Source organism: Apostichopus japonicus, chromosome 9 (assembly GCF_037975245.1).
Source record: "Apostichopus japonicus isolate 1M-3 chromosome 9, ASM3797524v1, whole genome shotgun sequence".
In the NCBI taxonomy this organism is placed as follows: Eukaryota; Metazoa; Echinodermata; class Holothuroidea; order Aspidochirotida; family Stichopodidae; genus Apostichopus; species Apostichopus japonicus.
Window position 1 is genome coordinate 17950470 of NC_092569.1, and position 25633 is coordinate 17976102.

General features: G+C 34.6%; 4 protein-coding genes across 5 annotated transcripts in view; 2 read left to right on the top strand and 2 right to left on the bottom strand.

Annotated features, from left to right (window-relative positions):
• Positions 1-855: 855 nt before the first annotated feature.
• LOC139974240 (angiopoietin-related protein 7-like) lies at positions 856-9023 on the top strand. 2 transcript variants are annotated; one of them, XM_071981251.1, is made up of 6 exons: positions 856-1053; positions 1369-1440; positions 1718-1789; positions 4636-4769; positions 5616-5877; positions 6347-9023. In XM_071981251.1, the coding sequence occupies exons 1-5, from the start codon at positions 1009-1011 to the stop codon at positions 5689-5691; spliced, it is 399 nt and encodes a 132-aa protein (XP_071837352.1). In that variant the 5' UTR covers positions 856-1008; the 3' UTR covers positions 5692-5877; positions 6347-9023. The 2 variants fall into 2 exon arrangements, with proteins under 2 accessions (XP_071837352.1, XP_071837351.1); XM_071981250.1 differs by lacking the exons at positions 856-1053; positions 1369-1440; positions 1718-1789 and having other exon boundaries at positions 4604-4769.
• LOC139974238 (uncharacterized) lies at positions 2070-4544 on the bottom strand. The gene is made up of 2 exons (XM_071981248.1): positions 3885-4544; positions 2070-3672 (listed from the first exon to the last, which is right to left on the bottom strand). The coding sequence occupies exons 1-2, from the start codon at positions 4069-4071 to the stop codon at positions 3188-3190; spliced, it is 672 nt and encodes a 223-aa protein (XP_071837349.1). The 5' UTR covers positions 4072-4544; the 3' UTR covers positions 2070-3187.
• A 3329-nt stretch (positions 9024-12352) lies between the features above and the next one.
• On the bottom strand, positions 12353-22526 carry LOC139974217 (uncharacterized). The gene is made up of 8 exons (XM_071981215.1): positions 22384-22526; positions 18873-18918; positions 17514-17683; positions 16680-16944; positions 15871-16085; positions 15302-15610; positions 14558-14825; positions 12353-12978 (listed from the first exon to the last, which is right to left on the bottom strand). Exons 1-8 carry the CDS (start codon positions 22471-22473, stop codon positions 12728-12730), a joined length of 1614 nt encoding a protein of 537 aa, XP_071837316.1. The 5' UTR covers positions 22474-22526; the 3' UTR covers positions 12353-12727.
• A 1209-nt stretch (positions 22527-23735) lies between these two features.
• LOC139974234 (fibrinogen-like protein A) overlaps positions 23736-25633 on the top strand; it is a 74794-nt gene continuing 72896 nt past the window's right edge. Inside the window, exon 1 of the mRNA XM_071981241.1 lies at positions 23736-23739. Coding sequence (XP_071837342.1) covers positions 23738-23739 — 2 coding nt within the window. The 5' untranslated portion in view covers positions 23736-23737. The remainder of the gene's footprint in view (positions 23740-25633) is intronic.

Consider the following 25633-nt stretch of genomic DNA (forward strand, 5'->3'; position numbering starts at 1 on the left):
GTGCTCAAATGGCGAAATCGGCAAATAGATGGAATTAAAATTTTACCTGAACTATTAATTCCAGAACATTCTTCAATATATAGTTCAGGTGGCTGGACATTGCCAGTTAATCGGCCATGTTTCCAATTGATTTATTCGATACGGTGTTTTTGTGTTTTCCTCATTGCTTACGAACCTGTGAGTTTAAATGTTTATTCTAAGATTTCGGGAAGATTTCCGTTAATCTGTATTTATTATTTTTGGGGGTCTAATCCTACGAAACGTTTTCGTTAAAAAGATAAATACAAATAAGCTGCCTATGAAATACAATAACAGATCTCATGATAAAGAGTAAAAATTATGTTATATGTTCATACATGTGAATGTAAAATAAGCACTACGTTTATTCACCTTTATTAACTATTATTAAATAAGCTGACTTTAATATGTAAATTTATGGACATCAATTTAATAGTATTTTAAAAGAATTTAGGAATCATCACACAATTATATATTACAAATTATTGAGTAATACAAACAAAATATATTAACAACGGAGGTCATAATGCCTCGCATTTATTTATGTAATAGATATGCGCATACGTGCTAATAATGCTAACATTAATATACGTTTGAAGCAGTTAGTCAATCGAAAGTTTGCAAAAAGAATTGTCTGAAAAAACAAGCTCAGTTAAAAGGATACAATTCGTTCCTTAACAACTCTTTAGAACTTCAGATTTAGTGAGTCCATTAAGAAAGTGAAAAAGCAAAAGAGATGTGTACTTGCAATCGATATATTTCTTTCTTTTTCACTCAAAATCCATTCAATGTGCTTCACGGTAAAGAGGATCGCGTCATTGCAGCGCCTGACATCGGTGAATCAATAACTTAAGTTGATGGTTTGTACAGTCAAGACCAACAAGGGCGATAAATAGACTTTATACTAGAACATATGTGCTAGACTATTTAACACATATTCTTTATTTGCAAAACCAATTTCGTAAAATAAAGCTAGTTTATAAATACACCATGATTGTGATGCTATTGGTGATATATACAGTACCACTGACCAAGGTAAGGGCTTCGCTTGTTAATTAACTTAATCCAATTTTCAAATTAACAGTTTTGTGAGATTACATCGATTGTAAATGTATTGCTCTGCCTTATATGTTTATTCAAAGATGTTTCTTATGTGTGAGCCTTAATGTGTGTCATCACGCGCAATGCAACAAAATATTTCTGTGATAAACTAATCAAATATCGAAATATCCAATGACTAGGTATGTTTTTTTCCTCATTTCTTAGATATTAATATTAAGATGCTAGCTTACTTTAGGTACGATGTTTTGCTTTGTGGAATCGATTTTTTTCTTTCATTACATCAACCAGCCTATGGACATGTCTTACGAGGGACCTTTCAATGCACCAATACACCTACATTCTACACTACGGTCCTGTCTGGTAAGTTCCTCAGGATTAAATAATTCGTCATGATACTACCACCGAAGTCCAACCAGTTAGACAATGATTAAATGTAAAACTTATTTATTTTATGGTAACTAACTTTTCGTTAAAGTGGTATTGTGTGAACGAGGAAACATCAAAAGACCGGTATTGTAACTGGCCACGTTTGTCGCCCCAACATCCTCATTTTTGAAGATGACATTAAGATACTTACTTAATATACTTGTTGGGGGAATAATTACTTGTTTTATTTTTCTTTCAATATATCAATCAGCATATGAATCTGGATTACGAGGAACATTTCAATGCACCAACACACCTAACTTATACACTACGGCCTTATCTGGTAAGTTCATTGAGTTAAATGATTTATCATTGTAATACAACCGCAGTCTTAGACGTTTGTCCATGACTTCAGCTTAAAAATATTTCTTGTATAGTAACGTAACTTTCGTTAACAGGTTTTTTTTTTTTCTATGAAGGAGGAAACATCACCTCAAACAATACCGATCAGTGTATCTACATTGGTAGTTCTTTGAAATGTTAGTTATATTTGTATCTAATGGATTAACTACAGGATGTTATTGTGATGTAATTAGGGGATAAATACGAGGGGAAATAAATGACCCTCACAAATGTTAGAAAACGGCATTTTTTCGCTAATTTTTGCTGATCTGTTTTTAATTCTCCTTATGCCTCCCTTGATCTTTTTCCTGAATAACGTAATAGTCACCTCTTGTAAAACAGCATTTTCTTCCGACGAACATTAAGAGTGAAATAATACGAATGAAGCAGTGTCGTTTGGTCTTAAATTTTTGTAATGCAATCAATTTAAACACTTTAAAATGGAGGGAAATGCATATTAAATAAGAACAGATGAACAAATTTTTAAAGATAACATTTTAAAACGTTTTTTTGACCTTCCAGGTCAAATTGGGCAATAAACAGTGTGTGGAAAGTCCGTAAACGCTTGTTAGGATAGCAACGTTGCCTGTTGCTAACATTCTTTTGAGAACTCGTCTATCCCTGGTCGGTTAGAACCGTTTAAATAAACGTTTACTGGGCCTGAGAATGTGCAGTTTTTAAAGAGGTTTCGAGCCCCATTGCTCGACAGGTTGGTACTTGTATTAACCGCAGTGTTAGTGCTAGTCTGAAAGATCGCTAGGCCTAGTCCCTGGTCAGTCATGTCGTTAGTAGTATTAGAAGTGCTAGCGTTATTGTTAGGCTTAGCGACAAGGTTTCTTCTGTCAGTGTCAACATCAGACGCTTTACGCTTCGGTGCTTTGTTTAAGCACCTCGACAAGGTTGCTGACATTGACCTTTTTGTGCTGTTGAGGAGTCTGTGCAGTAAGAGCTGATACTTGCTTCGCAGCGGTGGCCACTCAAAGTTGATATGGTTCTTGAATCAAACCCGCTGTTGCTTAGCTCAGTTATCACTGTAGCACGTATGCAGTGATTGGTGTACAGTTTGCTTAGGTTGGCTGCTTTTGAAATTTCTTTCATCATGTTCCCAAGCGTATTTTTTCCTACTGGAACATTATTGTACCAAAACTTTTGTTCTTTGCCTTTTGTAAAGACGAATTTGGTCGCTGAAACAAGTGCTCACACTTAGGATTGAGCTTGCTTAAATAAAGCTTCAAAATTTTTACTGGACAATTATCATTCCCTGTTGCATACATTCTCTTCTCTGTTTCGTTGTCCTTCCTTAAGTCCCCAGGGTGGTTTTTTGTGGCTTCATTAAAAGCTAGGGTACAAAATTCCCGGCCCCGTCATCTTTGCAAAACTTGAATGAGTCTTTCTTCAACAGTCGTAGACCTTCTCTACCTCTTCTGCAAAAGTAATACTCTAGGTAAAACCACGTCAATCTTAGGAGACCTTGTGGTGTTTCCACGTCCAAAGCAGTTATCATTTTCTTCAGATCAGCCGCTGCTATCGAAGATTTATGTTGGCTTCTGTCAAGTCCCACCTTCTTCATTTGTTTAAGGACCCCTCTGAAGACATTGTTAGCACCTTGAAACTCTCTGTCACTTATGACATTGATCTGACGACAGAATGGCTCCCCTGTAAGGTGGCGATGAATCGCCGCTCTTAGTCCTACAAATGATTGCTTAGCGTACATTTTACCATCCTTGTTTCTAACCTCTGCATAAAATACTCTGAGGAGGCAGTTTAGCTCTTCATGCAGAAGTACCTCAAAGTTGCTGTCCTTTCCCTTTGCCGTGCACCATTCTGAAAAACAAAGAGAATACCATGTAAACTCAGTTGAACAGTTTTGCATTCATAACCAGTCTCGAATAACCAGTCTCGAATCGTGTTCGAGACTGGTCCCTTTTCAACTTCGAATTTAGTTTTATCCACTAATTCATGTCATTAAAATGCATGTAAATGTACTTGCTTGAGTAGGCTAAAGATATTGACAAAGACAAACAAATTATACTGACCTTTGAAAAGTTTTACTCCCCACGTAGTGTTGTAAAGGGTTGCCTTCTCATTCTTCCCTTCAGCAATTTTATCAATTTCTTGACTGCTCAATTCCTTGAACCTGTTTGAAGGACTAGGAGTAGGACTATCTTCATCTAGTGACTCTAGCTCAAAATTAAGCTCAAAATTAATCCCTAAGTCATTCATTTTACTCGAAGTATTTAGCTCGATGATTTAAGAAGTACGTACAGTGTGTATTGAGACTCGTTGTGTGTGAAAACATATACAGTACTAGGCCTACTGCTGTTACTAATTGCAAGTAGGCTATATATACTGTACAGTATTCTTTTGCAATTTGGAACATTTCTTTGCCCATAAACATATTTGCATATACTCATGGCAAAGTTACATCATGTCTTCATTTCTTTTAATTATGACTTCATGATTGCCCTGGCAACAAACCAGTGTTTGTCTAACTTTTCGATCCTGAAGCAATTCTCCTCACTATACACTCGACCAGTCTCGAATCGCATTCAAGACTGGTCCAGTATACAGAGAGTTGCTTTAGGCATTTATGAATACTAAATAATAATACTACTTACTTGTATTGGTAGCGCACGAGAAACAACTAATTGAGCTGCAAAGCACTACTCTATCATGAGGTTTGGTGTTATAATACTAAATCATTAGTTGACTACTTAATACATAATAAATAAATAAGCAGAAATGAATCCACACGATGACTGTTTTCAATATTTTGCGAGTGTCAAGGCTACCATACAGACTGTAAGGATGTTTACGACGCTGGTCATACACAAGATGGCATTTACACCATCCTACCATCTGGATGGCCGGGTTCACCATTTACTGTTTACTGTCAAATGGATAATGGCGGAGGATGGACGGTAAGTCAGTTTGTAATACCTTGTGAGAGGACTAGCGATCCAGAGGAAATTTCAACTATTCGTCATGTAGCACTCTTGTTTAAAAGTTTTTTTTTTTTGCTTCGGTTAGGCTAAAAATGACATGTACGGCTTCAACTGTTTACATAATTTGTATTGATGTTTCTAAAGTTCAATATGAAACGCAGCACTTTTTATGGCCTCAAATAACTTGACGATGTATTTCATATACGTTTGAAACTTTCCATACAGTTGCATATAAACACAAATAAGTCCATTGGCAAAACTAACAGAGGAGTTGCCCCCCACCCCCCCCCCCCCTCACTCTACAAACGTTGATGGAAGTTATCAACAATGAGGGGACCAAAAAAGGTAGCACCACGTTTTGAGTATTCTTAATTGAAACTTTGGAGCGCTTTCATATAACTAAAAGCTGGAAATTGGTCATTGAATCCATAGATACAAAGAAAACTGATGTTATGGACGATTAATTATAGTCATAGATTAGTATTTTCCAAATTAATAAGAGAAAATTGTGTTTTATTTTTTAAATGTTTCCAAGAATAACAGACTCGATATACAGAGAGGGACATCGTTGATAATCGGACGCTATCCATCCATATACTCCTGTTAACATAATAATTTATCTTTATCGCAGTCTTCCATCAATCCAATGTATTTTAAGGATACTTTTGATTATCTTTTTCATCTAGGTACTTAAACTTTGACAGTGTACCGTTAGTTTTAACCAAACTTGAATGCTTACAAAACCATGTTGGGATGATTTTGGCTTGGGAATTAAAACTGCATAATCTAAAAACTATCCTAATTTTATTTTCTCCTATCCAGGTTTTTCAACGTCACAGTGGCATTACCAGTTTTTATCAAAACTGGGATGCGTACAAAAAAGGATTTAGTGATCTGAACGATGATTTTTGGCTTGGAAATGAAAAACTCTATTATCTTACAAACCAAACAGGTTACACGTTGCGCTTTGATGTTATCACGTCAGGTGGAGATCAGAAATATGCTTCATATACCGAGTTTCAGATTGAGTCTGAGAGTAATAAATACAGACTGAATAAACTAGGCACCCATGGTGGAACAACAGGTTTTTATATGTTTTAATTTAAAGTTCCAATTTTCTGTTAATTCGCTTACTTATAGTTCTAGGAAAAAAAAGCCTAATTACATTATATTTACTTCTCGGAACCTTCTATCCGACTGTTCTCTGCGTTAAGAAGACGTACGAGGGGAAGAAGTAAATACTAGAAAATTGAGAAAACCCCAGGCTTGCAATGGTATTGTCCATGGCCTTGCGTCCCGTATCAGTGCCAGACATAGTTGAAAATACGTTTATGCATGCCACTAGTCAGATCGGTGTGTGATACTATGAGATGACATATTTTCAAAATTAATATGCTTGATTAATTATATGACCTGTCACTTACTATTCACTTGACAGTTTTGTTCACCTTACAATTAAGATATTGTGCTCCGGAAAGCGGTTTTATTTTATAGCACATTACAATAAAGGTGCGATGCCTTTTATTAAGTGTTCATGTGCTTTTTTCTTAAAGGTTGGCGTATATATAACAACTTGGGCAAAGCTTTCAGCACATATGATCGAGACAACGACGACTGTGATGCTTTTAACTGCGCGAACCGTCACAGAAGTGGTTGGTGGCACTCGGATCATTGGTGCGCAACTTGTGATAATAATAATGGTTATTGTGACCAATTTCATGTCAGCGGAAGCTGTCACTCCGTTTGTACCAGTGACAATCTTAATGGAGACTACTACGGTGTCGGTGGAGAAAATGTATTTTCCAACCACAATGCTTACTGTAGCTTAAATTTCACTGAGATGAAAATTCGGCCATCCTAGTGAACATAATGAATTTCATGTTTAGCTTGTTTTACAATCTAATTTACTGCTTGAACCAACTACCAAAAGGAAAATGTTATCATTAACTGAATCTGCTATATGTGTTGATTTACTTCTTGTTGTTCTGCTGTCAAAAGCCACAGCAGTACAAACAAATGTTCAGAAAAAAAAAACGCTTAAAATATATTGGATTGTTTTATGTGCGTGTATTAACCTAGCGTCTGAACGACAACATTTTAGCTCGAGATGGAATCATATGTATTGGTATATATATATATATGCAATGTAGTTTGGTATGAATTGCTGGGAATTAAATATTGAATTAAAATTGTTGCTGCCATTGTTTTATAAAACATATTTCCCGTTGTTTCATATAACAATAATTATCATTAATGACTTATTAAAATAATGTGACATTCACGCTGACTTCGAACATGCGAGCTATGAACCGTTTACTATTGCCAACAAATATTTCTTCCTGCACATTAAATTAATGTTTTGTGTTTTAAATGGGTAAGTTTGAAGCTGTTTGTTGTCCGTGCATACTTTTTTCTTCTGTTCTTGATGAAGTGTTGGTTGATTACTTGTAATACATTACGTTTGCACACATATTACGGAATCTTGCATTTAACAGTAGATTATGATACGACAATACTGCGACCAGTACAAGGTGATATACAGCTATAAACAGTATGTTTAAATCCTTACTTTTATTACATTAGCACATCTAGTGAACTATTGATATTGATACTTTAGGATTTGAATTGCTTGAGTTATTTCTTACAGCAAAATAAATGTAATTGTAAATTTTTTATTAATTTACTAGTTTAGTTGCTTGAATACTTTTATTGAGGTCTTTTTATTGCTGAAAAACTTGGGTATATACTTTCGAAAAAGTTTACATTAAGGTTAGGTTTTTTTTTAAATTAATATTACTATTTATCAACGAGAAAACATATTATCAATTTCATTATTATGTGACAAACCGAAACGTTTTCGGTGGCTAAGAATGTAATTGAGGAGTAATGAGCTGGATAATCTGATGCCTTCTCTGCCCTATTTTATGTAACGAAAAGACTCGCTGATATTTCTATTGATTCACACATCAGTCTTGCATATCAGCATCCTTTTAAGCTCCTTTCATTGTACTAATCGATCAAGTTGACTGTATTTTACATGTAAATCACGATAAAAACAGCATAATGTATAGAGTTTCGACATGTTTTATCATATTGCAGGTATTTTTCAACAGTTGGAGGACCAACTATATTGTAGCTGTTCTTATAGTTACAGTATCCCTCTAAACGAATGCCTTATGCGATGATCAAACACATTTCGCTGAGACGTCATCACTAGTTGCATTAATGAGGTTTAAGCTAGATATGTTAAATATTATGCAATGATCACATCATGTGAAATATATATGGAAAAGAGTTGTTTGAAATCAAATGATTGAAACGGGATAATTTCTACTGGTTATTTGGATTGAAAATGTTTAAAGTTATAGCCGATATGATTTCCCTCTATTTCCCTCTGTTGTTCTCCTTTGTTCTTTTTTGTTTGCTTGTACTTGCATTTTGGTGAAACAAAACGTCCTAGAAAATATTAAGTGAACACATAACTACACCAATGAAACTTATTATCGTGAGATTAAAACGTTATGTGAATTTGTGCAGATATTAAGTTTTCTTTCTAGGAACACCACGACAATAGATGTCCATTGTCACTTACAGATGCAGTTCAAAGTACGCCATTATTTTCCATTAAGTCTGCATTTTCATGTCTGTCGTTTTGTAGCTACATGCGTATCAAAATTTAAATATCTAGTTTACGCAGTCCATTTTGTTATGGATGATAGTTTGTTACAGAATATTCCAATGAGAGAATTTGAGACTATAGATGCTAACAAAAACAGTTTTATTTTAATTTCAAATTTTAAATTTTGAAATCATTGCTTTGGTTACAAGTGACTTGTTTTTTATGGATCTTCTATACAAGTGTTTTGAAAGGCTTTGCTTTCCGTGTAAACATTGCTGTTAATTTAATTTGTTTCTAATGTGATGTGATCACAGTGTATGTTTAACTGTTAGCCAGAGTTGAGAATTTCATTAAATTGCAAATATTACAATTTGTATATTTTCATCTGACAATATACACATAATTCAACGTTTATTTATTTTACATATTAATGTATTCCAAGTATTACCATTAAATATAGTCCGAATATTAACACAATTCCCTCGTAGTTCTATCACTCTTCAGTTTCTGTAAATACAAACATGTCAATGTCTTGTTTCTTTACTGACAGTTTATTGTTATCTGCATTAATCTGGCCAGCGTGGTTCACAAAAGTCATGCATGGAACGTATGCAATATTTGAGGATTGCGAATCTCTACATTAGGATAGACTTTAAGTACTTAATTATTTGCATTAGGGAATCACTGTTGAATGAGTTATTCACAGCAAAAGTGAGGACATTTTTTGAAAGAAAGCTTGCCACGGTGTATTTTGTAGGTCTTGTGCATTAAACTTTCATACTTTAATGTATAAAATAGGGTTAAAATGGTTCTGATATGTTCAAGTGAAAGATTTCTAATAAATTCCTGCGACAGGTGACAATACCGTTTTATAACATCTAAGTCATCTCAGGGATATAGCTCTTTTCCTAACTTATTGGACAGTTTTCATAGAAATACTAGCACCCAAAGTACGCTATTATTAAGATTATGATAGTCCATGCATTACGCAAAGATATTCATCTTGTAAGTATTCAAGGGTACTATCCATCAGTATATACGTCGTGAGTTGTAGCCTTAGTAATGTAAATGTAAGGTAACTTTTTTGTCATCCAAGGAGCTTTGGTCTTTTATTGTATTGCTTCCTTAAATTCTCGAAATGAAGTTACGTCTTTAATCATGTAGCTGCAAGGCACACCATTCGATTTTCCGTAGATATAGGCGTAGTTTTCATTGACTTGCGGGCGAATAATTTTACCGACACTTCTCATTGCCCTAAACTGGTGTCATAGAACAGCCATGTTCGCAAATTCCAAGTAACATCTATATTTCAAGTAAACTGTGTGTCTTTATGCTAATGAAAACGTTTAGGGCATATATTTAATTTCTTGTGGTGACAAGTGTTATGTTGAAAATTAGAGTAAGTAATAGCATTTCTGAATATCAAACTACATACTATAGGAAATGATTTGTAAAGTCCGATACATTGTAGAGCGTCTAGTAGCATAGTGACAAAATAAAACAAGTACTCATATTTCCACATGTGCAAGACAATGCTTTTGGACACTGCAGCACAAATGAATCAAACAGTCTCAGATTATTGCTGGGTATTCTGTAACTTGTTTACAAACATTTAATGTAACGCCTACGGGCTAGTGTTCAAGAAGGTTATATTCTGTACTGTAAACTATGGTTTAGTGTTATTTCATGCTGAGAGACAAATCTCCTGGAACGAAATTATATATTCATCTTCTTCTGTGAGATTTCAACTGCAAATCATACACATGATTAAAATAGTGAAAAGAATTAAACGAAAGTAGATAATAAATTTAGTTACAGTACCCATCCCAAAATGTGGTAGTATGACCACGAAGGTGTCATCCCTCATATGGCCATGGGCGTCAATCCTGGGGGCCGGGGGGACACGCCCCCACATTTCGATGGGTGGAGGACACACTACTAAATGTCCCCTACACATTTGGAAAAAGAGGTGGCACTTCATAGCTAGAGCCAAAGCCTGTACATATTTGTTGTTTAGTTGTAGATGGTGTTTCAAAGACGGTGCCCGGTTCCCTAATATTGGGGAAATGAAATAGGGAGCATATTCCGTGGCAGCGCATCCCATGTTACCTTGTTGTTGAGTGATACCGAAGTTAACTCCACAGTGAGAACACTGGGTACACGGTGGTTACATAGTACGCTCCGTCCAGAATTCACCCATTACCAGATGCAGATCCACAACCGTAGTAACTTGCGTGAGGACTCCAACGAACAACAACTGATTTATTTTGATGCCTTCATCACTTTAGCCACCACTCACATGGGACCCCACAGTTCGATCGGTGGAGGACTAACTATCAAATGTCTCCCACACATTTGGAAAAAGATAAAGTTTGACAATACATGCGCATGTGTGAGGTCCTGAAAATAAAATTAAAGTGGTTTGTCTTGTCATCCTAGTTTTAAATTTCATAGAAATATATTCTTGTAGACCTAGCAAAACATTTAAACTGACACAGTCCCATTGGAAGTGTGTCAAGGGTGGCATTACAAGGCATTGATGGTTTAACATGCTGAGGTATGACGACTTTTGGCCAAATTTGCGCTAAGCTCACTAAACGAACTCGGATCTGGACTGTGCTTAATTAGTAATAATGGCGTATGAGAAAGTGCACCATTTTGTGGTATGACTTCCAGGACGGCAAGTCGAGAAACTCACATGCAGTTGCGGCGGATAGCTTCCTTCGTCTATTTGTCCGGGGACATTTTGGGACATCGTTCCTATAGGCCTATATCTGAGGCCCTTGGACCATTCCTTGACCGACTTGGTACAATATAATGTGCCCTTTTCGAAGTAAATTTATTCACAGGTTGTTAGTTGTCATGGGTTCAAACAAATGAGGGGTATTCTATCCTGAAACATAGGACAAAATGGGGCTGCGATCTGGCAGGTATTGAAATCTTAAATTTTCTTGGTACGCTGCGCGCCAACCGATGGTGGCGCTCGCTTAGATAGTACTTCGGCCGGAATACTCGAATCGATTACGTCCCCCCCCCCTTCACGTTTGCATATGGCACATCGTCGTATATCCACCATATATAAGATACAAGAGCCATCACACAATATTGAACCTTTGAGGTTCATTGAACACCCCTTTGACGTTAGTTACTACGATGTTAGTCCAATAGTCTAATTTCCTACAAGTTACAATTATTGGAGGGTGAGTTGTGGAACGATTTTAGCCGTTTTGGCGTGTGTATTATAGCCAAAAGATTCATGTTTTAATATGCCATTTGTCATTTGACCTTGACATTGTTTTCCTATGGCTTTTTGTGGTTAATCACAAGGTTTCAGCAGCTCACGTACATGCAAACACCTAACAAAGCCATCAGGTGAAATTTTCATTACATTTTATCACAAATTGTAATTTGACGTTATGCCCACCAAAATTTGAAGTCCGTCTGGCTTACAGTTTAAAAGAGTTAACAATAAGCTTTTTGGACCAAAGTTGGCCAAGTGTGACTGTTGATCCCATCGACAACGTGATCTTTGTAGTTTAAATTATATTTGACTTTAACGGTCTGGTATCTTATATGTGCAAAACGGTTTTTCATCACGTTTTTATGATATATGTAAAGTACCCCACCCACAAACACTTATGCACAGCTGTCAAAAGCAATCCTGCTTACCAAGGTAGAACTTGAAATAGTCAGGAACATAGTGGCAACATACAACAATCTCAAGTGACAACATTAATGTGACTTATCAGTTTCGGTCTGCATTTTATTCAGAACACCGTTACAGAGGGACGTGTCTTAATTTGTCATCTTAACAAAGTGACTGAAAGAAACAGAACTCACAAAAAACGTTGTTGTAACTATATGTAATGGTGATTGAACTTCTAATACCTTGATATGAATCAATTGAATTACATTAGGTGTTAGACATGTGGCAATATATATATATATATATATATATATAAGTCTGTAAATCCTTGTAAATGTTGTCATGTACATTTCCATAGATAAGGTAAAGTAATTTGGCATGGCTTTAACTCAAACACGTCAGTTATCCGGGCTTTTTCTTTTCTTGGTCCTTCACTCTTTTATTGTCCGGTGACAGTTAACCTCACTATCAAATGTATTCAGATATTTTGTTGTTATCTCAGTCCATGTTGTCTTTTAGGAAAAATTGTCCTGCATAGAAATTTCGAGTGCTCACAATAAGGGAGACGTTTTCAGATTTTGGTAACACTTTGTTGTTAAATTATCTTTCACAGTAAAAATGTAGACACAATATTCACTTTGCTGATAACTTTATTTCTGAATCACGTCATCAGGATCGAGGTCGTATCTTCATTTCCGTGGACTGTATGTTGGTATAACCGCCAGGGAATCTATACCAATAAATGGTATAAGATCCAGTGTATGGTCTATTGAGGTCACAATAAGAAGAACAATAATAATAACTGTACCACCATGCGGATTTATAATTAGCGGCATTATTAGAAGAACAATCATCGTTGTCACGGTCACGTGTAAAGAATGCTTCTCCATTGTGATAACTATGACCAAGTGCGTTGTAGCCTAGATAAGCAAACAGAAAGAAAAGGGTCAATGAAAGCATTGTCGCAGATTGTATGTATGAAAACTGCAACAAATATAACTCAATGTTAATATATGACACGGAGACTGAATGGTTACGTCATAGAGTAACTAAATGCATCATACAATCGAGTGTGTTTTATTTAAATATTAAGACACCCTTTTACAAACAATGGGCAAGTCGTTCACAGGAAATTAAAATTATTTAGAAGAGCATTTATTTCTAGTCGTATTCATATGTAAAGATAGGCATCAGTTTGTGGGAGTTCAACATGGACCTCATTTACATATTAAAAGAGGGTACACACAGTGAAAGGTTCTTCAAAGTCCTTGTCACCTCATATATTTTACATGTTATAATATTTTTAAAAGAAGTAGTTACAATGTTTTGGATTTTCGTAAATCGGAACTCATTCTTTTAACATGATTTGACTTGATTCAAATCGAAAGACCTCATTTTAATATCAACCAATTGTTTAATAACCGTTTATATAACTGTGATTCGATGCCTACAATTTTGAACTTCAGACTTTGACTGGAGTACTTATGTATCTATTTAAGGATTCCAAATATTAGCACAATGATTAAAGCTCCACTTGCGGAAAAATAACCGTTTTATATCTTACGAGGGAGACTTGTACGTAATATTTGGGCATTATAAATCTCTCCATTTTTCTTTGTTTTAGATTTGTCATAAAAATTGGAAAGGTATACTTGAAATAATAATGTTCAGTTACTTCGATATTCTCCCAACTATAACAGAAAAAACAGTGTCCCATTATTGTTTCATTATTGGTTGCAACCAGTAATCGATTTAAAATTATCGCTACATTATTCTAAAAATAAACGTTCTGAAATGAACGACATATGAGTGTAGACATTTATATATTTCATGTTATAGCATGTGATAATTGTTCAATACAATTGTTCATTCTCGAAGTAATAGACTGACTTTGGTACGAATTACTGTGACGATCGATCTTGTATAGCGTGGAACCTTATTGCGAACCATTCGCAGCCATACATTATCTCGTAACAGTGAATTAATGTAACTGTTTTCAACGGGTGCGAACTTAAAAGTTTCTGTTTTTCTTTCTTCGGTTTTTTCTTTACTCTGCCTACTGCTATATCTTGGTATATTTCCAAAGACCAGTTAAACACAGCTATAGACCATAATCTATGACTCTAACATTTACACATTATCTATGTGATCTGCATGAGATGGGATATTTGGTTATAGTTGGGTTTCCTTTCTATGTCGAGGCAAACGAATTGAAGAAAGTTTTCCAGATCATAGAATATGGCTACGTCTTGTGTAGTTTCAGTATTTTCAAGATGTAATTGAACCCGAAAATGAGCACATGATTTTAATATATCTGGACTATCAGTTCTTGATAGTCATGATAAGTCTATTATACAATCTAAGTATTTGTAATCTCTAATATAGCACGTTGAAAAATTAGAATTGCTCTGAATAGTTGCCAAGTGCATCCGTTATGATGATCATATGCACATCAGATTGTAGAATGTACTTGGAGAAAGAAGATAAAATGGAACTCACCTGCTGTACTTGAAGAGTCATAACCACTGATACTTAGTCTGAAATTAGTATCCACATTGCCCACGCTGAAGGAGCTATACTTAGCAAAGTGATATTGGCCAGATTTTGAAACGAAATCAATCCTTAGCTCATATTGACCTTGGCTCGTCAATGCTGCAAGTTTATCGTTGCCAAGCCAGAAATTGCCGTCGGCAGTTCCAAAACCCTCTCTGTATTCATTCCAATCTCTGTGAAAACTCAAACCACTGTCAACACGTCGCTGGAAAACCTGTAATTATAGTAACACAAACAAAAAGGTAGACGCAACTATATATAAACTAATTTTATTACATTTTAAGATGGTTGCAATTATCCCAGTTGAGATACCCTCAAAAGTCCATTCAGTTTACATGATTGTGTTGTGTTGTGTATAACCCATGGATCTGAAAGGAGTATCATCATGCATAATACTTCTACTTTAAAAAAAAAAGCAGACCAACGTTCGCAAGCCAAAATAAATACACTTAAGACAGATGTTCTCTAGACATACTGGTGTCCATAAACCAAATTAGTATGCAAACAGTTTTAAATTATCCTATTTGTTAAGTTGGCTTTAATCGTTACAAATTAATGATAACATAATAATAGTAATAAATATTTAAGAAATAATAATAGTAACAATTGTGTTTTCATCAGTGACAAAAGAGAAAGAATACAACTTCCTTTCCTTTGTTATCTTTAAAAATGACAATAACAGATACATACCAACCAACCACCTCCATCTGAGACGTCACACATTACTTGAAATGGGTTGCCTGTCCACCCTGCTGGTTGTATAAGTCGAATGCTGTTGGAGTCCTCTGTACTAAATGCTTGACAGTCTGATGCAGTACTAGCCCGATCACATTGGACCCCGTCTCCAGTGTATCCTACGTTACAGTTACACTGTGATAAGCCTTGTCGTTCCTCACAGTTACCATTGGGACTGCATCGGTATGTGTCATCACAGCCCAACAGACCGCTGTTGCAGGAACACCGTTTGGTACAAGAAGGGTTCACATATACTTCACCTTCCTAACGAGATAAAACGGTACGCCTTGTCAAGTAGATGCAAAATAATAATATCCTTCAATGGGAATACTCAATGTTCCAAGTCGAGGTATAACGAGCAGTGCAATAGGTGACATTCCTTCATAAAATTAGAGCAGCTGCAGGGTAAAGATTTAACGTTTTTAAAATGTATCATTTCAAGCACCATAATAACTGTTTTGTTCCGGCTTTTCTTCTCATTGTAAATTAGTTTGATACGTAAACATTTAGGAATGGTATCTTACCGCTAGGACTACTCCTTGACCGTTCTCTGCTTCCTCTATGAAACAACTACAATTCTCTCTAGGTACACAGTCTTCCCCGTCCATCAAGAACCCATCGGGACAAACGCAAGTGGGTGTGCTAGAGCATGATTCGGTACATGTAGGATCGGCACATGAACCTTCACATTTACACCTGTTGAGAACCTTGTTGGTGGGACACCACTCGATGCATGGGTCTGGAATAGGAATAACGATTAAGTTACGACATCAAAAAGGAAAGCTTGATGGAAAGTGTACGATGATCTATTATCTCAATAACACATCATGTTCATAAATTATCATTTGATATTGTATAAAAATGCGAAACATGCTTCACAGCTAAAACGACATATCTAAATAAACCAATGAAATAAATAGCAAACCGCTCTCTGCCCTTACTAGATGAACAAAATACATCGATTTATGAAGAAACTAAGTCTGAGCTAAGTGCTTGATAGCAGTGGCCAACAACGTGATCATGAAAGTAAATTTGCATGCTGCAAAATGAATATTAAATATTACTACGAGCTCATTCATCTAAAGGTACCTTGGTTAATGGCATGGATGTAAGGTTGGTTCAGGTGGGAAGTATATCGTTAGTAAGCGAAACATTCCCGCTCTGTATCACACCGCAGGTCAAACATATTAATATCATCGAATTATTGAAACATGTGCGAACAGCAAAAATCGCAATATTTTAATTTCACTGTTTAACGGTTAGCAAACATATTAAATGTCACTTCGGGCGAGAAACGTGTCCAGTTAAGAAGTGTATCAGTTTAATAACCCACCTGTTGTTCCGGTATACTCTCCGGTGCTAACCAGTTTGTAATGACTGAAGCTGTCACTGATGCGGAAAGTTTCATACGTCACGAAGAATGAGCAACCGGATTCTGTAGTTATATCCATGCGGAGCTGATATTTCCTCTGATTGGTGATGTAGGATATCTTCTCATTGCCGAGCCAAAATTCATGAGAAAGGAAACCAAAACCGTTTTCATATTCGTCCCACGTACGGTTGAAGTTGATTGAATTATCCTCTCGTCTCTGTATGACCTGTTGAAATAATTTGAGACATAAAAATATCAAACTGATTGAATTGCAAGAGAGTTAGTTATTAACTGTAAGACTAGTGTGAAACAAAAGAAAGGCAAAACTATACTGAAACATGGAACAAACAACCTGCAGGAAGAGAAGAATGAGATAATATAAACAAATTAAAATCACTTAAAAACCACACCAAATGTATATTGATGCGAATACTATATAAATATTACCAATATATGAGTTGTGTCATCTTCGGCAATTTAGTATTCTTATTGAAGTCATGAATATGTGGAAAGTATTAAAACGTATTGGAAAACCATGTAGGAATATAAGTATGGTGCAGACTGCTTTTGCGAAAGAGCATGACAGATGATTCGTCCAACCTCTTTTTGTAAGACATAAATATGGTGTAAAGCTTGCCGAGCCCAATGTAACATCAAACTTATATTATTACATCATAATGATATGAAAAGTTCTGTAGTATGAGAAATGTATTATTTCAACAAGAATAATTTCAATTGTGGTGACAAATCTTGCAATGTAAATACAATATTCACAGTATAAAATACAACACCTACCGTCCATCCACCATCACCTAGACTGTTGTTACAAGATACTTCAAAAGGTTCAGGATAGTCGTCTGGTTTGATGACGTAAACACCATCGTTTCTAGACGATGGACATTGGCTAAGCACTTCATGGCAGTCTCGTGGATATTCAGCACGTTGGTAGAGGAAAAACGATGACGCTAAAAGGAAAAGGTAACACAACATAAGCATAACTTACATCAAGCTAAGAGGTTTCATAACTCCGGAGACACTTGTTTGACAACAGAGATCATATAGCATACCTTTATTGTTTACTTTGTCAATGTTCACAACCACTTGCGTCATTTCCTGATCACGTTATAAAAGTTTTGGCATGGGCAATTACGAAGATGTGATTTTAAAATCTAGTTACTATTACTTACTAGTCTATACTATTTCAAACATTTTCCATTTTTTTTGTAAATGAAGTCACTCGTTTTATCTTATATTCCTGAAAAATTTGGTAAGTTAAGCATTTGAATAATACATAGCAAATTAAAAACCTCATTTTAAAGGCGATCAATAGTTTTTTTGAGCGAATTTCGTATCCTATACATCATAATTTTCATAAACAAAAAAGTACTAAAGTAAACAAACTTTCTTTAAAAAAAAAATAAAAGTCTTTGAAGTTACAAAGTTCTTATTATACTCACAAATGTTATGTTAACAACATATGATATCTTTGAAGATACTTCCCAAACGATTTTTATATCGTATACGTTCATAATTGTTTGGCTATTCTCCAAATTTTATGATATAGTTGTATCTTAAAGACAGACAATATTACTTTCACTCGTCTTTGGAAATTAGCTTGTGGTTGGGGCAATGGGGAAGGAGAATGGAGAGGGGAGAGGATATACGGGTAAGAAAATGCTACAACGTTGTTAACGTTTTGAAGTTTTTAATATGATAGAAATTAACATGATAGAAATGCTACAATGTTGATATAACGTTGCTACAACGTTGTTAACGTTATGAAGTTTTTAATATGATAGAAGTTAACATGAGACATTCTTTATAAATTAACATTCTTTGAAATTAAAGTCTTTGAAGTTACATAGTGCTTATTATACTCACAATAGTTATGTTAACAACATATGATATATTTGACGATACTTCCCAATTTGTATATTATATACGTTCATAATTGTTTGGAAATTCTCCAAATGTTATGATATAGTTGTATCTTAAAGAAAAACAATATTATTTTCACTCGTCTTTGGTGGTTAGCTTGTGGTTGGGGTAAAGGGGAAGGAGAGGGGAGAAGGGAGAAGGAAGAGCAGAAAAGGGTAAGAAAATGCTACAACGTTGTTCACGTTTTGAAGTTTTTAATATGATAGAAACACTTACTTAGCGTTTGGTCTCCGTAGCCACTAATGCTCCTTTGACGTTCCGGCTAAAATAAGGTCAAAAATATTTATTAACAATGATCGTCCAATAAGGACAGGGTACAATTATATAGTAAAATATGTCAACGTTACATTTTTCTTATTTTCCATCGTCCTATGTTTAGGTTAGTCTAACTTTTTATTTTATTTTCTCATCTATAAATTGCAACATTTCACATAGCTGTTTGTTATTTTAGTACAAGTTAGAGGAGAGTTATTGACGCAGTCATGTATCTGTATTAGTAGATAGCCGCCGTTTATTGAATACAAAAAGAAAAACAATATAGATACGACAAAGTTTGGTTGAGTTGTAGAGGAGTATGACAATAAGTATGATAAGCAGTTTTAATTTTTACGTGAATTCAGGTGAATATTGAAGATTAAAAGTAATCCGATAAAGATGTCACCTCTCTCAGTACAAAACACAAACAATGAAAGTTAAGGTTTGAGTTTAGCATTGTCTTGAAAACATATTTTGTTTTGTTTTAATATCCCATATATTCAGAGTGTTTTTATGCCCATCAATTTGTTCTAGACAATGAACATTTACTATATGCCCATTTGGTATCACGTTCTTGATATGACTTTTATAGTTTAAAACATTTTTTTTTTTAAGAAGACCTATTGGTTAATAAAGATTTGGTTCTAATGTATAATAACGTTCGATAGAATTTTGTAGAAAACATAATTATATAAAAGAACCGTTAGAATCTTCATAATAACATATTTTTCTTGTAAATTGTTTAATTTAATTAATTCACATGAAACAAGTTGCTATAAATACTTTGCAAATTTCACATCTGCATTATGTATTCGCAAATTTGGATTAAATTGAAATTGTTCTTTGTACTGGCAATGAAAAAATATATAACCTTTACACACATTAAATGATCGGGATTATTAATAGAGCAAATTCTTTATTGATATCATGCAGCTGTTTGGGATAAATCTGACAAAGATGAAAATTTGTGGCAACAATGAACTGACAACGACATCAGCGATTAAATCAATTGACAATTCTTACAACAGCAACGTTTGGATGAGTAAAGTCAGTATATCTTTTGATTTTCTTTATTGCCATTGTTTACTTACATTAATTTAGTATACAACCTAAATAAATTATACTAGTTCAGTAGTTAATTAAGTCGACATAGTATTTAATGTAACGGAATTAGAACAATTTTCTTTAATCGACTATGCATCTTTAGAGCTTACGAAACATTCTATGAAGAGGTAGATTAAACATGTTTGCCTGCCACCGAATACGCTTTTTGATATTACAAAGAACAAAATGTACACAATACGCTAATCGATTGACGTTTATTGCAGCGGTTTCTTAACCTTTAGTTTTCAACGTTAACTTTTGAGAAGAAACTACCTCTAAGAAAATTCTATCATTATTTCGTAATTTGACTAAGTATTTTGTAGAATTGTTAACTTAAACATTGTCCTTTAATTTTTGAAAAACGTTGTCTGGGCATAGACGACAAATGAAATTGACAGGCATTTATCAATTATCATGTAACTAAAGTAACTGTTCATGACCCTAAGGTTGACTTAATAATGAGATAACAAAATGTATTGTCTTATAACTTAGAGTTGACTTGAAAAAATGACTTGAACACTTATTCTAAGTTCAAAAGCAGGCATCCTGCGTAATGACTTTTTCAATAAAATTGTTCACAGAATAATTAAAAAAAAAATCATTAAATAATTCGATACGTTATCATGATATTTCGACAAGTTTTCTAAGTTCAAGAGTTGGCATCCTGAGTATTGAATTTTTGCAAAAGACTACAACGGTACATTATCATGATTTTCTTATAAAGTAAATCAAGAAGAATTTGGGTGACAGAATATTAAACTGCGTTCCTAGAGACAGAAAGGACTATTGTTTTAGAAAAATTGTGTGTTTTACCAAATAAGTGAAACTCAAAAAAGAAGGCTTTTTCATATCCACTGGGTGTTTGTAAGATAAAGTTAAAGTTTTCAAGAAGGCATATGTTCGTCAAAGCTGAATATTCTCAGATATCTATTCAAAATCGCACCGCCTGAATCTTCGATATCTCCAAATGACGGACAGAAAAAGGACTGTTGCTTTTTTTTTTTTTTTTTTGTCTCGTTAGTAAATGTTAGCAAACCAAATCTGCGTTGTCAAGATTTCTCTTTTGTTGAATATTTTGTAACATTTTCATGATGCGAAATAGCGGAATTTAAATGTATGTACATCAACATATTAAAACAACGTGTCAGTAGTAGAGTCAAATTTTGTTTCCTATAATTAGCAGGTGTCTACGAAAAAGTCTAGACTTTACAAAGTAAAGTCAGTTTATGGGTCGGATCGGGATTTTCAAGATTAAAGAAATTTATTGATTAAAGCACTTAATCATATCTAATCTAAGTGTAAAAATTACAACGTAAGCATTTGGTAAGATAAAATGTTTGTTGTGTAAAAAATGTCGTTGAATAGTATTTATTAATTAACTCTCCCATTGCCATCAATATAGACATTTAAACAAAAGAAAGGATAAATAACAATCTTAGGCTATATGAATACAACATTTTTATTTTATGTGGATAAGGGAAATTTAGTTATTAAATGATGTATAGATCAACCTTAGATTTCAACTGAAGTAGCCGTAAAGTAGAAAGTCTCGGTTTAGCCGTGTAAATGTTAATTAATCAGTAAATAAGTAGGAAAAAAAGGTGGTTAGATTATCGGTTGGAGGATTACAGACATACTTTAGTAAGACAAGTAGACAGTGGTCATTGCTTTAACGTTCTAAACCTCTCAATTCATTTTGCTGTGGTAGATTAGCCTATATAAAAGAAAGGATTTTCTATTTATGGTATTGATAGGTATATTATTTTAATATTGAATTTTTCTTTCTATTTCCTCCGTGTCTGTCAAAATATAACGTTTCTATAACAACGCCACAAAAAAGCGCAATAATTCAAGTATATTAAGTATAAATCGCGGCTAACTAAGATACTCCGCATTTTTTTGTTTTCAACGACAATGTATTTTACTGTTCACAGTGTGTCTATATTTCGCAGACTAAATTTATATGAATTAATGATATGTACTTCAATTGAAAGAATCCGTCTGATGGTTTCTTGAACAGAGTCATTATTATAGAAATTAAGGGAATAATGTAAAATATACCCGTTTGGTAAATGTGTTCTATGTCTACTGCTTGATTAACTAATAGAAAACTCAAAACGCGAAACGATAAATTTACAACCAGTACGTGTGCCTTTATCGAATTCGACTTTTTTATTACTGCAAGTTAGCATTTTTGAAGTAATATTTTTAACTCTTAGATAGATCAACTGAAAGTAAATCGCTAACAGAGAGTGTAACAAGGTTTAACATTGCAGATCGAAAACAATCAATTGAGTACTGCTTAAACATCGAAACGGTAACTTTACAGATGTTAAACTGAAATATAAAATAAAAGGAAAAAACTTACCTCTCCTTGAGAAGACACGCTGCTGGAAATGAAAATGATGAGAAACAGAGAGGTTAAACCCCCACGATGTCTTTTAAACAAGGACAACATGATAACAAGTTACCTCTTGCTATTTAAAGTTGGAATGAATATCGAATCCATACTACAACAATTTAGCTAGATACGAAATTATCCGGAATTGTACAGTGTTGCTAGGGAACCATTCTCATACTCATTCGTCTAGACATATTATTATGATATTAGTATTCCTGTCAGGGGCAGTCGGTGTAGCTCACGTGGTTTATGTTCAGATTCCATGGCACCTTTACAGTACGGTACAAGTTAATGCCTTAAAAGGTATTGAAATGATGCAAGACCATACGTCATATTTTATTTTATTTCTTGGCATCGTTAAACTACACAAATAAAGCAATTATAACAACCTGGCATGACAATTTTGTAATCTAATTAACGGTGCATTAACTAATATTTATTATATTATAGGCGAAGAACTGATGACCTAAAATGCAATAGGACGTCTGTGGGATTTGAGGTCTGAAAGTGAGGGACAAACCTGCGGGAGGGGTCTAAGGGGAGGCGGTGAATTTGATAAATCACAAATATGTTATATGTTACATCCCATTACTAGTTGTGTATTTGAAAACGCAATCATGCTATCTGCATAAATGTGTTGCCAGATTCATTTAGCAATATAAAAAGTAACAATTGGTCAATGTTACCTGTGGAGTTGACTAATCAACAAGTGACCAAGACTAAGTGAGAGAGATGTATGAGTCATTGATAGCAGCAGTTCTGGAGGAAGGCTCACTTGTGTGGAATGATGCATATAACCATATGCCACAGTGACCAGGGGGGTAAGAAGCTTCCAAAAAGTGGGGGCACAACATCAGAGGGGCAATTTCTCATTCCACAACCACTACTCGTCATGCTATAATCCGATGCACACCTGCCATATCACTTACATATATATGATGTGTTAGTATGCTATCAATACTATTATGGTGCACGTGAGTAATTCAAATAAAATATCAAAATTAACAAAGGCTCGAGATATCCAAAGACAGTTCTTCATTAAAGGGGACATTTGAAATGCCAGTAGGGCACATTTGCTATTTTGGGAAAACGTGCCCCCCCCCCACCCCGACTCCTACCCCTGTCACAGTCACATTGGTAGTAGTAGTAGTATACTAGTACCAGTGCGTTTCGGATCGAAATAATAATCGTCACAATGGATCCATATTTCTTATAGCCTGTGTAGTGACATGTAAAGCAGTATAAACGTATCGTAGACTTGTCAGTGTTGCTGTGGTATACCGATCGAATCCGATAAAAACAAAACACAAGGTATGGGGAAATGTTGGGAAGGGGGTGGGGCAATTTCCCCCTTGCCCCCTGTTATCCCGCCACTGCAGTATGATGAGGTAATAAACTAGCGAAATGAAATTAACTTTTTTTTTCTTGAATTCAGTAGATCTCTTTCGTTGATTCGACATCCATACTTGTTTATTATTGTAAATGTATCATATTTCAACTAAAAAAAATCATTTTAGTGATCCTAATTCCCCCATCGAAAACTACATATTTTCTACCATTTTAAACAGGCACACTTGTTATTATGCATTCTTGTTTATGCTACGGTAATTATTTGTAGTTGCCAATACTATAAAACTTATTAAAGCCTTAATTTTTGCAATGCATGGCTTTTTCACTGTGGGTTTCCTGTTTTTTTGTCTTTTTTGATGTGTCTTATTGCCAACTCGGTCACGCCGCTAAGAAGTGTCTGAGGGAAATTCAATAGTTTTCTTTAAGTGTTATGTGTTACACGCACAGGATAAATAGTATTTCCTCGTTCCTAAAAAAAACCCAGGTAAGTGTTTTTTTTTTATAAGGTGCCAGGTAAAGAAAAAATATCGACAGATAAATATATATATAAATATATATATATATATATATATATATATATATATATATATATATATATATATATATATATATATATATATATATATATATATATCAAGATAAAGAATCAGGAGTGCAAGGAGAGTGTTCTATGCTATAATAGCAGAGCCTAAATATATAAGTATATGCCTTGGTAAGTACAGCTATAACTCGGAGTTTCACGCCCTTAGGGTGGCGATCATCAGACAACTGAACAAAATACTCGCTGCGCGGGTATATTCTATGGGAAACACGAACCCTATTTCTTACGTGCACGGTTCATTGGTTTGAGCCTATTGTATATATATATATATATATATATATATATATATATATATATATATATATATATATATATATATATATATATATATATATATATATATATATATATATATATATATATATATATATATATATGTTGATACTAGTTGAGACTAGTGGAACACTAGTAGTTGTAACTCGGAGTTTCACGCGTTATAGCGATCGTCAGTCAACTGCAATGGACATAGAGCACTCTGCGCCAAGATAGACGCCAACCAACTATATATATATATATATATATATATATATATATATATATATATATATATATATATATATGTATATATTTATTTATTTATATATATTTATATTGATATGTATATATTATAAAGAAGATCAAGGATACTCCAACAAAATTGAATTACAGAAAACAGGAGAAATAATATATCACTCACAATTAATAAATTAGGAGTATTGGGTAAGAAAATAAATTGGAATTTCGGATGGATGGATGGATGGATGGATGGATGGATGGATGGATGGATGGATGGATGGATGGATGGATGGATGGATGGATGGATGGATGGATGGATGGATGGATGGATGGATGGATGGATGGATGGATGGATGGATGGATGGATGGATGGATGGATGGATGGATGGATGGATGGATGGATGGATGGATGGATGGATGGATGGATGGATGGATGGATGGATGGATGGATGGATGGATGGATGGATGGATGGATGGATGGATGGATGGATGGATGGATGGATGGATGGATGGATGGATGGATGGATGGATGGATGGATGGATGGATGGATGGATGGATGGATGGATGGATGGATGGATGGATGGATGGATGGATGGATGGATGGATGGACGGATAGTTAAACCTTATCCTTCGTATGCATTATTTAACAATGAACTAGTGAATTACATTGATTTCAATTAACTGCAAGTGTCACGGTTGTTGCATGAGCTAACTCTCTCAGAACATTAACCTTCCTTAATGCTTTTCGATTAGACAATCAAACAAATTTC

What these genes read in the sequence shown, in the direction of transcription:
- LOC139974238 (XM_071981248.1), bottom strand. Translation starts at nt 4,071, where the DNA reads ATGAATGACTTAGGGATTAATTTTGAGCTTAATTTTGAGCTAGAGTCA. An exon ending in GGGAGTAAAACTTTTCAAAG is followed by an intron (nt 3,673 to 3,884) that starts GTCAGTATAATT and finishes TTTGTTTTTCAG; the next exon opens with AATGGTGCACGGCAAAGGGA.
- LOC139974240 (XM_071981250.1), top strand. Translation starts at nt 4,746, where the DNA reads ATGGATAATGGCGGAGGATGGACG. An exon ending in ATAATGGCGGAGGATGGACG is followed by an intron (nt 4,770 to 5,615) that starts GTAAGTCAGTTT and finishes TCTCCTATCCAG; the next exon opens with GTTTTTCAACGTCACAGTGG. An exon ending in CACCCATGGTGGAACAACAG is followed by an intron (nt 5,878 to 6,346) that starts GTTTTTATATGT and finishes TTTTTCTTAAAG; the next exon opens with GTTGGCGTATATATAACAAC.
- LOC139974217 (XM_071981215.1), bottom strand. Translation starts at nt 22,473, where the DNA reads ATGTTGTCCTTGTTTAAAAGACATCGTGGGGGTTTAACCTCTCTGTTT. An exon ending in TAGGTGATGGTGGATGGACG is followed by an intron (nt 16,945 to 17,513) that starts GTAGGTGTTGTA and finishes TTATTTCAACAG; the next exon opens with GTCATACAGAGACGAGAGGA. An exon ending in TGACTCTTCAAGTACAGCAG is followed by an intron (nt 12,979 to 14,557) that starts GTGAGTTCCATT and finishes TTGCTTATCTAG; the next exon opens with GCTACAACGCACTTGGTCAT.